Below are 15261 nucleotides of genomic sequence, written 5' to 3' on the forward strand. Positions count from 1 at the left end.
CTCAAACACTTGTCACAGTAGTATAAAAGAAATAATCTCTATGCACACAGCAGACTACATCTACTTCCAAAGTACTCCGGTGCTTCAAGGTAAGTCTTTGGCGGAATAGAAGGTTTGACTTTGTTTTGTTGTTGTTTTAAAAAATATATATTTTCCCACCATATGTAAGCCTTATCAAGAACAAACCAAAAAAATGCCACTTTAAAAAACAGTTTGTCATAGATTTATTTTTGCTTTTAAATTTTGATAGTAACAATGAGTTTAGGCAAATTTTGTTTACAATTGTACAGTGTATTTGATTATGACATGGCTTCAAATGTTAGAGTATTAATGCAACTTCAAAAGGAAATTAAATATTGCTTGCTTCTCATTTATCAAACACTAAGAATAATTCAGACTGATACATCTTGTGAGCAATATATACCAATAATATAGTATTTTTTTATGTTTGGATAGAAATAAATTGTGGTCATGATTACAAGAAATCTGATTTTATGGTATTTACTTTTTTTAAATTGTGGTAATGCCCCCCCCCCTTTTTTTTTGTCTGCTTATTCCCATTTAGGACCCATGTATGTCATGTTTAAAAGTGTAAGCTTGTGCTCAATCATGTTTTTGTTTTCTAAAACTATACTAAGTGAAAGGAAGATTGTGTTCGAGGGAAGGGATGGATTGCTATTTACGTACACTCAAGATAAATATAAAGGCAACACCATATTTTTGACTCCCATTATTGTGGTTGTATGTTGGTGTTGACACAAAACTCTCCATCAGCGAGGCTTCTAATAAATTCAATCCATCTCTTCTTCCTTTCTTCATCCGTTGGAAATGTAAATAAAGGGACCAAGCTATTTTGAAAATTCTTGATTTTTCCAGTTTATTCGCTGATCACCCGACCCTGAGTCAGGTAGTACTGGATTACAGGTTACCAGTAGCGAATGACAGGTCTCCTGACATCTGACCTGGCACTATACACTATGTCACTTTACACGATCTTGAACCCAATTTTAAAAGACTGTCGCGACTTGTTGTTGGAAATGGGAAACAAGCAAATACCTTTCTCTTGCACCCAAGTCTGCTGTATCAAACCATTAAGTCAGTCCGCCTCTTCCTGACAACACATTATATCGATGCAATCTGAAATGTGTCTATTGTCCAGGACATCAAGCTGTCATTATATGACCACCACAGGTTACTTAACCCTATGAACCTCACACTATTTTCAGGTTAATTTCACTACCTTCAATTTTAAGCTCATGTCTTGGCAATTATGGGGGCTAACCATAATATCTTATCATAATATCTTATATTTTTCATAACAGTCCAGGCTATCCAAATCTTTAATCATTTGATTTGATAATACTTAGATATTTTTTATATTAGCATTAAACTAAAATATCCAAATAAAATGTATCTATTTTTACATGTGTCTCACGTAACATATTGGCAGTAGATATATGTTTTTTAGCTGTTGGGTAGGCCCAGAAATTCCTTTTATTTTTGTTTTGTTTTTCCTTTGTATTTTTAATACAAAGTGGGATGTAATATCATACATAAAATCAGCTGTGATTTCAAAACCGGATCAGCTAAAAAATGTTTTTGGTCATACAGAGAAACGAAGGGTAGATGGACAGATAAGACTTTATTAATCCCACAGTGGGGAAATTTTGTCGCATCACCAAAAAGGGTAAATTCTGCTGTTGATTTTAATATGCGATATGTTGGGAAGCGATGAGGACTTTGGGAATTATTCAATCAAGAGTAGCGGGTGTGATAGACGCAGAGCTACATACATACATAGTGTAATGAAGAATAAATTTGATGCAACTTTAAAGTCCATTTTCTCTGCAATGCTTTGACACACAGATGAGACACTCACGTTGTTGGAAAATTCAAGCCATGCAGTTGCGGATAGGACATGCATCTTCATGTGATGAATAGTTACTGTACAATTAAACCAGAAGAAGGGTTGGGACTTTGGACGCAATTTGCATCCGTTGGATTCTGAAGGTTAAATTTAAAGAGTAACTGTGGGTCCTCAAAAACTCCTTGCACAAAAGACCTAAGGGGTTGATCGTTGGAGGGTAGTTATTATTTTGACATCATGACTCGATAGAGACGCTGAGCGCCACATCACAGATGACAGAACACTAAAGACATAGATTTATATTTTTAAGAGCAACATTTCAAACAAAATTCACTCGATCTGAACTTCCACCATGTTAAATCAGTGTTTAAAAATCTATGTCACCATTCAACAGAAATGTGGTGAACCTTCTCAACGGGACGATGACACTTCAAGCTGTGGTGTTTCTCTCGTTGCCTCTTCTAGGACAGATATGCGGCTCTTTTGGTGAGATTATCATTTTAGCTCAAATTTATTTCCATTTCACTTAAGTCACACGGAAGATTTCCTGTTGTAAATGCAGGTATTTTTTTGTGGTTTATTTATTTATTTCATTTTTTGTAGACGGGAATGAAAAGGATGTTTTTGCAATGGTCATTGTACGAATTCTATTTAATATGCTAATTGCCTGATCATTAGAGGCCTTGGTAAAATCATCACATCTAAAACGTCTGTCCCTTTGTCAAACATTAATATAACAATTTATAACTGTCCAGGTACTAATGTAGCCAGAGGTGGAAAAGTGACTCAGTCTTCAGTGGGTGGGTACGCCTTCCCTCAAAGGGCCATTGATGGAAATCGTGCGAGCAAGTTGTCGCAGGGATCTTGTACCCACACAAGCAAAGACCTGAAACCATGGTGGAGACTAGACCTCCTTAAGACATACACAATCTATAGTGTCACCATCACCAACAGACAAGATTGTTGTCATCAAAGGATCAATGGAGCTGAGATCCGCATTGGAGATTCCCTCAAGGACAACGGTAACGCTAATCCCAGGTAAAAATGCTGGTTACCTTAAACTAGGATTGAAGTTACAGAAAAATACAATATCAAAAATCTGCACAATTCCAAAAGAGGGACACAGTTATTAATCAAAAGTAATTATCCGTATCTAATTACAACAAATGGTGAGATCTCTAAATGTTTTTCCTTAAAGTCACAATGTTTTCCCCATTATTCTATATTTCTTCTTTTTTTTTTCAGATGCGCTTTGATCTCATTTATCGCTGCAGGGGCCTCCCAAACCTTTAAGTGCAAAGGAATGCAGGGCCGTTATTTAAACATTGTGATTCCTGGAAGAAAAGAGTACCTGACACTTTGTGAGGTAGAAGTTGAGGGTGAACTTTCAGGTAAACCTGCTCCAACTCTTCTTAATATTGCTAGAGTTGGAAAAGTGACTCAGTCTTCACTGAGTTGGAACGGCATCCCTGAAAGGGCCATTGATGGAAATCGTGCTAGCAACTGGGGGCAGGGATCCTGTACCCACACAAACATGAACCAAAATCCATGGTGGAGACTAGACCTCCTTAAGACATACAAAGTCATGAGTGTCACCATCACCAACAGACAAGATTGTTGCCATCAAAGGATCAATGGAGCTGAGATCCACATTGGAGATTCCCTGGAAGACAATGGCAACGATAATCCCAGGTGACAGCTTTTAGCATTGGTTGTGTAAATTACAGAAAAATAGTTTCATGGATATTCACATAATTTCAAAGTAGAAACCCATGTTTACCACCACAACCACCACATGCATCAGTATCTAATAAAAATAAAATGGTGAGACTTATGGAGTTTTATCACCCTGTTTTACTCATCATTTTGCTGACTTGTCTTTGTCTTTAGATGCGCTGTGATCTCATCTATCGCTGCAGGGACCTCCCAGACATTTGAGTGTGAAGGAATGGAAGGTCGTTATGTTAACATTGTGATTCCTGGAAGAAATGAGTACCTGACACTTTGTGAAGTGGAAGTGTTTGGGGAAGAATACGATGCTTCAACTGAAAATGAGTGCAATTTAGACTGAAAAGAAAATTACACTCATCGGCTCATTTAATCATAAAGTTTATGCTTTAAAATTAAGACAATGTTTTGGTAAAAGGTTCATGATGTTTTCTGGATGGCATCTGTAATGATAAAATCCTTTTCTTCAATATATACATAGCATACACCTACATATTGTTTTTAGATTTGTTTAATCTGATGTTAGCATTAATTTACGCACTCAGATTCAAATATTAATTTTGACTCTTTCTTCAACAATCCAATGGTATCATCACTTTGTTTGTACCATTAATATCATATTTTCTGTTTGACAAAATACTATACTTTTTCTGTCATCTATTCAATTGTTTAAAATTAAATTAAATGGTGATGTGTACTTCAAGCAAATTTTTGAAGCACTGTTTGTCTTAATTCAAACCCAAGTTTCAACTAAAGGGATGCATGACCAGTTTTATAACTTTTTCTAAATGTATTACTTACTGACTAGCTTTGAGTAAAAAGATTGATAATCCACCAGAATATGAAATATGAATATAAAACTAGGGCTGGGCGATATGGACAAAATTAAATATGACAATATTGTCAACTAAATACCACAATGTACCACAATATATACCACCAAAATATTGGTGCTTTCAAAAAATATGTAGACAATGAGGTTATTGATAAAGAATAATCAGTATATATGGATATATTGACCAAGAGTGTAAAGGCAAATAATAGGACAGCAAGAACTGTCTAGGTTCAGAAAATGACATAACTTCACTCTCATGCAGTCTTTAAAACCAGAAAAAGACAACAATTACCCAAATATACAAAGTCAACGACTAAATCTAGTCTCATATCACAATTAGGGATTTGGCACGAATTTAAAATATTCTAATAGTCGTTTTAATCTCCAAAATCCATATTCCATATTTCCCTTGTTTTTACAGGTGCCTACTTGTAATGCGTTACTCCCGTCTGAAGGTGGTGGTAATGCGCCTAAAAGCTGACTGCCAGCCTCATTAAATAACATGGTGAGAAGAATAACGCTGCTTTCAGGGGGCCGGAGCTTTGCAGCTATTACGGTGTGAACATGGGGAAACATGCAAAGACAACTACAGCCATCAGAAAGTTCTGAGTAGAACTCCTTCAAAACATAAATAAAGATGAGGTGCAGTGCAAACCATGCAGGTAAAGCGAGCATACAAGCCTTCCACCGCTAAGCACACTTCATTAAAGTGAAGCACTGAGCAAATGGCCTGTCTCTTTATATTAATATGGGTGTATGCGCTCGGTCGGGCGGTGGAAGGATGTATGGGGTCGAATAGTCGAAGAAAAATCGAACAGTTCAGAGGGAATTTCGAATAGGAGTTTTGCTTGAAATGCCCATCCCTAATCACAATTTGGGAAAATGTCAATATGTTGCTCAGTCCTGTATGAAACCACCATTAGCGGGCATCTAACTCAGCACAGAGATTGTAAAACGCTACATTTGTCCAACTGTAACTTAACTATAGCCAAATACATTGTAGTGATGGGACAAATCAGTCCTTGTTGTGCTGTTGACCTGATGAACATTTTCTGGTTTTTGGGGAGTGAGTGGCATTCTTGCCCCCCTTTTGAAATGTGAGTGCCACTCAAATCACCTCGCCAGGCTCATTGCTTAATTGCCAATAGTTTCCTGAGGCATTTGAAGGGTAACGCATTTCCTGAATTTGAAACAAAATGTGATGAGCGCAGATACACGGGTACCAGTGGTCCCAAAAGTTCATGGAACTCAGGTGATGTTGATCGTGACATAACATAGAATATTTACCCCTCAAAGTTATTGCTTTTCACTTTCATACACATTATAAGGCTGTGCTCTGTTCCTCCACAATTAGGGCAGTCACGTAACTTTCGGATCTACCTTTGCATAATCCCATACAAAGGGCTGGGTAAATGCATTGAACAAATCAACAACTGGATGTGCCAGAATTGTCTTCACTTAAATAAGGATAAAACAGAAGTAATTGTTTTTGGTGCCAAGGAAGAACGATTGAAAGTCAGCGCTCAGCTCCAATCGCTGATGTTAAAAAACACAAACCAAGCCATACAATCTGGGTGTAGTCATGGATTCAGTCCTCAATCTGAACAACCATATCAAGACAATTACAAAACCAGCCAACTATCACCTGAAGAATATATCAAGGATTAGAGGACTTATGTCTCAACAGGATTTGGAAAAACTTGTCCATGCATTTATCTTCAGTAGACTCGACTATGGTAACAGTGTGTTTACAGATCTTTAAAAAGTCAATCAGACAGTTGCAGCTGATTCAGAACGCTGCAGCTCAAGTTCTCACTAAGACCAAGAAACTGGATCACATCACTCCAGTTCTGAGGTCTATACACTGGCTTCCTATCCAACAAAAAATTGACTTTACAACCCTCCTGTTGGTTTGGAAAGCACTGAATGGTTTTGGGCCAAAATGCATTTGTGATCTGCTGCGACCTTATGAACCGTCCAGACCCCTCAGGTCACGTTGCTTTGTGAAGAGAGGATAACCTTCCAGAAGGACAACCATCTCTGCAGCACTCCACCAAGCAGGCCTGTATGTTAGAGTAGCCAGACGGAAGCCACTCCTCAGGAAAAGGCACATGACAGCCCACCTGGAGTTTACCAAAAGGCACCTGAAGGACTCTCAGACCAGAAGAAACAACATTCTCTGGTCTGATGAAGCAAAGATTGAACTCTTTGGCCTGAATGCCAAGCGTCATGTCTGGAGGAAACCAGGCACCGCTCATCACCTGGCCAATACCATCCCGACAGTGAAGCATGGTGGTGGCAGCATCATGCTGTGGGGATGTTTTTTCAGCAGCAGGAACTGGGAGACTAGTCAGGATGGAGGGAAAGATGAATGCAGCAATGTACAGAGACAATCTTGATGAAAACCTGCTCCAGAGAGCTCCGGACCTCAAACTGGAGCGAAGGTTCATCTTCCAACAGGACAACGACCCGAAGCACACAGCCAAGATAACAAAGGAGTGGCTTCAGGACAACTCCGTGAATGTCCTTGAGTGGCCCTGTCAGAGCCCAGACTTGAACCCGATTGAACATCTGTGGAGAGATCTGAAAATAGCTGTGCACCGACGGTCCCCATTCAACCTGATGGAGCTTGAGAGGTCCTGCAAAGAAGAATGGGAGAAACTGCACAAGAATAGGTGTGCCACGCTTGTAGCATCATACTCAAAAAGACTTGAGGCTGTAATTGCTGCCAAAGGTGCTTCAACAAAGTATTGAGCAAAGGTTGTGAATACTGATAGTTATATTTTCGTTCATTATTTTTAATAGATTTGCAAAAATTTTAAACAAACTTTTTTCATGTTATCATTATGAATAGAAAGATAGAAACAAAAATGAATTCAATCCATTTTGGAATAAGGCTGTAACAACAAAATGTGGAAAAAGTGAAGCACTGTGAATACTTTCCGGATGCACTGTATATGTCACAAGCTTGGACCAGATACGTTATTTGAGTAGAAAACGCATGATGTGAATCATGTAGTACTACAGGCACTCTGGAGTTTGACAAGGGCGTATATAAAAAGCGAGAAAACATACAAAACCAACAATTGTTATTGAAACAGGATTTTCAAGAATCAAACACTTGTCAATCATGCTTAGCACAGTAGTATAAAAGAAATGCTCTCTAGGCACACAGCAGACTACATCTACTTCCAAAGTACTCCGATGCTTCAAGGTAAGTCTTTGGCAGAATAGAAGGTTTGACTTTTTGTTGTTGTTTAAAAAAAATATATATTTCCCACCATATGCAAGCCTTACCAAGAACAAACTAAAAAAATGTCACTTTAAAAAACAGATTGTCATAGATTTTCTTTGTTGTTGTTTGTTTTAATCTTGATAGTAACAATGAGGTTAGGCAAAACATTTTTACAACTGTACAATGTATTTGATTATGACATGGCTTTAAATGTTAGAGTATTAATGCAACTTAAAAAGGAAATTAAATATTGCTTGCTTCTCATTTATCAAACACTAAGAATAATTCAGACTGATACATATTGTGAGCAATATATACCAATAATATAGTATTTTTTTTTAAATATTTGGATAGAAATAAATTGTGGTCATGATTACAAGAAATCTGATTTTATGGTATTTACTTTTTTTAAATTGTTGTAATGCCCCCCTTTTTATGTCTGCTTATTCCCATTTAGGACCCTGATGGTCACCCCATATATGTACTGTTTAAAAGTGTAAGCTTGTGCTCAATCATGTTTTTGTTTTCTAAAACTATACTAAGTGAAAGGAAGATTGTGTTAGAGGGAAGGGATGGATTGCTATTTACGTACACTAAAGATACATATAAAGGCAACACTATATTTTTGACTCCCATTATTCATGAGTTTAAGTAAAAGATCCAAGACTTCTTCTATGTACAAAAAAGGTTGATTTATCTCTAATGCTCTTACAAATTTCTTAAAATGTATGTTAGTGAGCACTTTACCTGTGCTAAAATAATCCCTCAATTTTTGACAGGTGTGGCCCTCAAGATGCTGAATAAACAGCATGATTATTGTACAGATGTGTTTTTACATGAAACAGTTTGACGGTCAAACTCCACAATTCAGTACAACATGGGTTTAAGTCTTTGCACATGCTTTGAGCAATTAATTTCTCACATATATAATGTATTTAGAAGCAAATCTCTGAATTCACTTTACACGATCTTTAACCCAATTTTAGAAGACTGTCACGACTTGTGGTTGGAAATGGGAAACAAGCAAATACCTTTCTCTTGCACCCAAGTCTGCTGAATCGAACCATTAAGTCAGTCCGCCTCTTCCTGACAACACATTATATCGATGCAATCTGAAATGTGTCCATTGTCCAGGACATCAAGCTGTCATTATTTATATGACCAATCCAGGTTGCTTAACCCTATGAACCTTACACTATTTTCAGGGTAATTTCACTACATTCAATGTTAAGCTCATTTCTTGGCAATTACAGGGGCTAACCATGCATGCAATATCTTTTATTTTCCATAACAGTCCAGGGTATCCACATCTTTAATCATTTGATTTAAAAAATACTTGGAGATTAGCCTCAAACTAAAATAGCCTTATACAATGTATCTATTTTTACATGTATCTCACCATAACATATTGGCAGTAGATATACCTTTTTTTATAATTGTGTAGACAATATTGTTTTGAGTCATCCAATATTAAAACCATGTTTATGGGACACTGTATGACTTTGCAGCTGGAAAATGTTTTATTAGTGCCTCAGAAAATAAATGCAATGAATGACTCCTGCTGGCCAGGGGCCCAAATGGGGGACTAACACTCAGGGCATACACCCATGTCATATGTGCTAATAACTCAGCTGTTGGGTAGGCCCACAAATTTGTTTTATTTTTGATTTGTATTTTTAATACAAAATGGGATGTAATATCAAACATAAAGTCAGCTGTAATTTCAAAACCGGATCAGATAAAAAAAAAAATCTGTCATACAGAGAAACGAAGCGTAGATGGATAGATAAGACTTTATTAATCCCACGGTGGGGAAATTTTGTCGCATCATCAAAAAGGGTAAATTCTGCTGTTTATTTTAATATGTGATACGTTGGGAAGCGATCAGGACTTTGGGAATTATTCAATCAGGAGTAGCGGGTGTGATAGACGCAGAGCTACATACATACATAGTGTAATGAAGAATAAATTTGATGCAACTTTAAAGTCCATTTTCTCTGCAATGCTTTGACACACAGATGAGACAATCACGTTGTTGGAAAATTCAAGCCATGCAGTTGCGGATAGGATATGCATCTCCATGTGATGAATAGTTACTGCACAATTAAACCAGAAGAAGGGTTGGGACTTTGGATGCAATTTGCATCCATTGGATTCTGAAGGTTAAATATAAAGTGTAACTGTGGGTCCTCAAAAACTCCTTGCACAAAAGACCTAAGGGGTTGATCATTGGAGGGTAGTTATTATTTTTAAATCATGACTCGATAGAGACGCTGAGTGCCACATCACAGATGACAGAACACTAAAGACATAGATTTATATTTTTAAGAGTAACATTTCAAACAAAATTCACTCCATCTGAACCTCTCCATGTTAAATCAGTGTTTCAAAATCTGTGTCACCATTCAACAGAAGTGTGGTGAACCTTCTCAACGGGACGATGACACTTCAAACTGTGGTGTTTCTCTTGTTGCCTCTTCTAGGACAGATATGCGGCTCTTTGGGTGAGATTATCATTTTAGGTCAAATGTATTTCCATTTCACTTAAGTCACGCAAAAAATGTACAGTTGTAAATGCAGGTATTTTTTTTTGTGTGTTTTATTTATTTATTTAATTTTTTGTAGACAAGAATGAAAGTAATGTTTTTGCAATGGTCATCGTACAATTCTATTTAATATGCTGATTGCCTGGTCATTAGAGGTCTTGGTAAAATCATCAAATCTAAAATGTCTGTCCCTTTGTCAAACATTAATATAACAATTTATAACTGTCCAGGTACTAATGTAGCCAGAGGTGGAAAAGTGACTCAGTCTTCACTGGGTTGGAACGGCATGCCTCAAAGGGCCGTTGATGGAAATCGTGCCAGCAACTTTGAGCAGGGATCCTGTACCCACACAAACAATGACCAAAATCCATGGTGGAGACTAGACCTCCTTAAGACATATACAATCAATAATGTCACCATCACCAACAGACAAGATTGTTGCCATCAAAGGATCAATGGAGCTGAGATCCGCGTTGGAAATTCACTCAATGACAACGGCAACGCTAATCCCAGGTAACAATGCTGTATACCTTAAACTAGTTTTAAATTACTACCACCGGTTGTTTTAATGATGGAAAAACACTATCAGATATCTGCATAATTTCAACAGAAACCCATCTTTCTATACAGTGGCATTATCATTATCTAATTACAACTAATGATGAGATCCATCAATATTGTTTTTAAGGTCAAACTGTTTTACTCATAATCATATTTCCTTCTTTTTCTCAATCTCTTTCTAAATTTAGATGCGCTGTGATCCCATATATCGCTGGAGGGGCCTCCCAAACCTTTGAGTGTAATGGAATGGAGGGTAGTTATATAAACATTGTGATTCCTGGAAGAAAGGAGTACCTGACACTTTGTGAGGTAGAAGTTGAGGCTGAACTTTCAGGTAGACCTGCTCCAACTATTCTTAATATTGCTAGAGTTGGAAAAGTGACTCAGTCTTCACTGGGTTGGAACGGCATCCCTGAAAGGGCCATTGATGGAAATCGTGCTAGCAACTGGGGGCAGGGATCCTGTTCCCACACAAACATGAACCAAAATCCATGGTGGAGACTAGACCTCCTTAAGACATACATAATCAATAATGTCACCATCACCAACAGACAAGATTGTTGCCATCAAAGGATCAATGGAGCTGAGATCCACATTGGAGATTCCCTGGAAGACAATGGCAACGATAATCCCAGGTGACAGCTTTTAGCATTGGTTGTGTAAATTACAGAAAAATAGTTTCATGGATATTCACATAATTTCAAAGTAGAAACCCATGTTTACCACCACAACCACCACATGCATCAGTACCTAATAAAAAAAAAATGGTGCGACTTATGGAGTTTTATCACCCTGTTTTACTCATCATTTTGCTGACTTCTCTTTGTCTTTAGATGCGCTGTGATCTCATCTATCGCTGCAGGGACCTCCCAGACATTTGAGTGTGAAGGAATGGAAGGTCGTTATGTTAACATTGTGATTCCTGGAAGAAAAGAGTACCTGACACTTTGTGAAGTGGAAGTGTTTGGGGAAGAATACGATGCTTCAACTGAAAATGAGTGCAATTAAGACTGAAAAGAAAATTACACTCATCGGCTCATTTAATCATAAAGTTTATGCTTTAAAATTAAGACAATGTTTTGGTAAAGGGTTCATGATGTTTTCTGGATGGCATCTGTAATGATAAAATCCTTTTCTTCAATATATACATAGCATAAACCTACATATTGTTTTTAGATTTGTTTAATCTGATGTTAGCATTAAATTACGCACTCAGATTCAAATATTAATTTTGACTCTTTCTTCAACAATCCAAAGGTATCATCACTTTGTTTGTACCATTAGATCATATTTTCTGTTTGACAAAATACTATACTTTTTCTGTCATCTATTCAATTGTTTAAAATTAAATTAAATGGTGATGTGTACTTCAAGCAAATTTTTGAAGCACTGTTTGTCTTAATTCAAACCCAAGTTTCAACTAAAGGGATGCATGACCAGGTTTAAAACTTTTTCTAAATGTATTACTTACTGACTAGCTTTGAGTAAAAAGATTGGTAATCCACCAGAATCTGAAATATGAATATAAAACTAGGGCTGGGCGATATGGACAAAATTAAATATCACAATATTGTCAACTGAATACCACAATGTACCACAATATATACCACCAAAATATTGGTGCTTTCAAAAAATATGTAGACAATGAGGTTATTGATAAAGAATAATCAGTATATATGGATATATTGACCAAGAGTGCAAAGGCAAATAATAGGACAGCAAGAACTGTCTAGGTTCAGAAAATGACATAACTTCACTCTCATGCAGTCTTTAAAACCAGAAAAAGATAACAATTACCCAAATATACAAAGTCAACGACTAAATCTAGTCTCATATCACAATTAGGGATTTGGCACGAATTTAAAATATTCTAATAGTCGTTTTAATCTCCAAAATCCATATTCCATATTTCCCTTGTTTTTACAGGTGCCTACTTGTAATGCGTTACTCCCGTCTGAAGGTGGTGGTAATGCGCCTAAAAGCTGACTGCCAGCCTCATTAAATAACATGATGAGAAGAATAACGCTGCTTTCAGGGGGCCGGAGCTTTGCAGCTATTACGGTGTGAACATGGGGAAACATGCAAAGACAACTACAGCCATCAGAAAGTTCTGAGTAGAACTCCTTCAAAACATAAATAAAGATGAGGTGCAGCGCAAACCATGCAGGTAAAGCGAGCATACAAGCCTTCCACCGCTAAGCACACTTCATTAAAGTGAAGCACCGAGCAAATGGCCTGTCTCTTTATATTAATATGGGTGTATGCGCTCGGTCGGGCGGTGGAAGGATGTATGGGGTCGAATAGTCGAAGAAAAATCGAACAGTTCAGAGGGAATTTCGAATAGGAGTTTTGCTTGAAATGCCCATCCCTAATCACAATTTGGGAAAATGTCAATATGTTGCTCAGTCCTGTATGAAACCAACATTAGCGGGCATCTAACTCAGCACAGAGATTGTAAAACGCTACATTTGTCCAACTGTAACTTAACTATAGCCAAATACATTGTAGTGATGGGACAAATCAGTCCTTGTTGTGCTGTTGACCTGATGAACATTTTCTGGTTTTTGGGGAGTGAGTGACATTCTTGCCCCCCTTTTGAAATGTGAGTGCCACTCAAATCACCTCGCCAGGCTCATTGCTTAATTGCCAATAGTTTCCTGAGGCATTTGAAGGGTAACGCATTTCCTGAATTTGAAACAAAATGTGATGAGCGCAGATACACGGGTACCAGTGGTCCCAAAAGTTCATGGAACTCAGGTGCTGATGTTGATCGTGACATAACATAGAATATTTACCCCTCAAAGTTATTGCTTTTCACTTTCATACACATTATAAGGCTGTGCTCTGTTCCTCCACAATTAGGGCAGTCACGTAACTTTCGGATCTACCTTTGCATAATCCCATACAAAGGGCTGGGTAAATGCATTGAACAAATCAACAACTGGATGTGCCAGAATTTTCTTCAATTAAATAAGGATAAAACAGAAGTAATTGTTTTTGGTGCCAAGGAAGAACGATTGAAAGTCAGCGCTCAGCTTCAATCGCTGATGTTAAAAAACACAAACCAAGCCATACAATCTGGGTGTAGTCATGGATTCAGTCCTCAATCTGAACAACCATATCAAGACAATTACAAAACCAGCCTACTATCACCTGAAGAATATATCAAGGATTAGAGGACTTATGTCTCAACAGGATTTGGAAAAACTTGTCCATGCATTTATCTTCAGTAGACTCGACTATGGTAACAGTGTGTTTACAGATCTTTAAAAAGTCAATCAGACAGTTGCAGCTGATTCAGAACGCTGCAGCTCAAGTTCTCACTAAGACCAAGAAACTGGATCACATCACTCCAGTTCTGAGGTCTTTACTCAGGTTGGCTTCCTGTCCTTATGAACCTTCCAGACCCTTCAGGTCATCTGGGACGGGTCTCCTTTCTGTTCCCAGAGACATAACTAAACATGGAGAAGCAGCCCTCAGTTTTTCTGCTCCACATATCTGGAACAAACTCCCAGAAAGCTGCAGGTCTGCTGAGACTGTCAGCTGCTTCAAGTCAAGATTGAAGAGTTTTCTGTTTGCTGCTGCTTTTCATTGAACCAGATTTAAGGATGTTGATTAATTTCTTGCATTTCTGCATTTTACTACTGTATTTTATTTTTTAAACTGCATTGTAACTTTTATCCTACTTTTAGCTTGTTTAATGTTTTCATGACTGTTTTTACTTTTGCATTATGTTTTGATGATTTTAATGGTTGTATGTGAAGCACTTTGCCTTGCCTTAACTTGCGCCTTGCCTCGCCTCGCCTAACCAAATAAGTGCTTCAATTTGAAGCATCAAATATGATGGACTATAAAACCAGTAAAATGTGTCACTGCCCAAATTATGGACTATGCTGTGACTGTATCTAGCTTCTGGGTTCACCATGGCTATTTTCCAAATGATCTTGGTGTAGTTATATGGTGAGTTTATGCATCAGACATGCAGAACCCTCACATTTAATTCGGGACAAATGATATTTAATACACTGTTTGGAGTGTTTCTTTGGACTGTCGTCTCCACCCACTCACACATCACTGGTAGTATACACATTTGTGAAGACAGAGGACCTTCTTTTCATACCAGCGCAAAGCTGGTCTAAACACAGATCCAGGTGCATTTGCATTTTGGTACAGTGCAAGGAGGCTTTTTTCTGTGCTTGCGCACAGTGTCTATTTTTGTGACTCAAAATGAAACAAGCTGCGCCAAGATAGATGGAACAACTCAAAAAGGGGTGTGTTGGTAAAGATGCATTCAAAGACTCAACGAAAGGTAAAAAAGATCAAAATCAAACCCAATCTAATCCTGACATATGGACTGAAGTGGGTCAGACTTTGCAGTTCCACCTCTAATACGAGTTCAAACACCAGGCTACAGCGGCAGTTTCAATGACTAACTAGTTACGTCTAACCAAAATTTACCATGACATTGCAGGAAGCATTAGATGAGCAA

General features: G+C 37.7%; 1 protein-coding gene across 1 annotated transcript; it reads left to right on the forward strand.

The window, feature by feature from the left end:
- Window positions 1-4: 4 nt before the first annotated feature.
- On the forward strand, window positions 5-11804 carry LOC138191700 (uncharacterized). The gene is made up of 8 exons (XM_069138636.1): window positions 5-89; window positions 2262-2353; window positions 2623-2905; window positions 3113-3559; window positions 3758-3936; window positions 10442-10724; window positions 10961-11407; window positions 11606-11804. Exons 2-8 carry the CDS (start codon window positions 2290-2292, stop codon window positions 11778-11780), a joined length of 1878 nt encoding a protein of 625 aa, XP_068994737.1. The 5' UTR covers window positions 5-89; window positions 2262-2289; the 3' UTR covers window positions 11781-11804.
- The last annotated feature ends 3457 nt before the right edge of the window (window positions 11805-15261 follow it).

The sequence above is a fragment of the Embiotoca jacksoni genome, unplaced genomic scaffold, assembly GCF_022577435.1.
Source record: "Embiotoca jacksoni isolate LCO1_2020_lvr unplaced genomic scaffold, fEmbJac1.0.p SCAF_11, whole genome shotgun sequence".
In the NCBI taxonomy this organism is placed as follows: Eukaryota; Metazoa; Chordata; class Actinopteri; family Embiotocidae; genus Embiotoca; species Embiotoca jacksoni.

Bases quoted from the DNA above. Each gene is read 5' to 3' on its own strand.
- LOC138191700 (XM_069138636.1), top strand. From the start codon at position 2,290: ATGACACTTCAAGCTGTGGTGTTTCTCTCGTTGCCTCTTCTAGGACAG. The intron at 2,354-2,622 runs GTGAGATTATCA...ATAACTGTCCAG, and splicing joins ACAGATATGCGGCTCTTTTG to GTACTAATGTAGCCAGAGGT. The intron at 3,937-10,441 runs GAAAAGAAAATT...ATAACTGTCCAG, and splicing joins AAATGAGTGCAATTTAGACT to GTACTAATGTAGCCAGAGGT.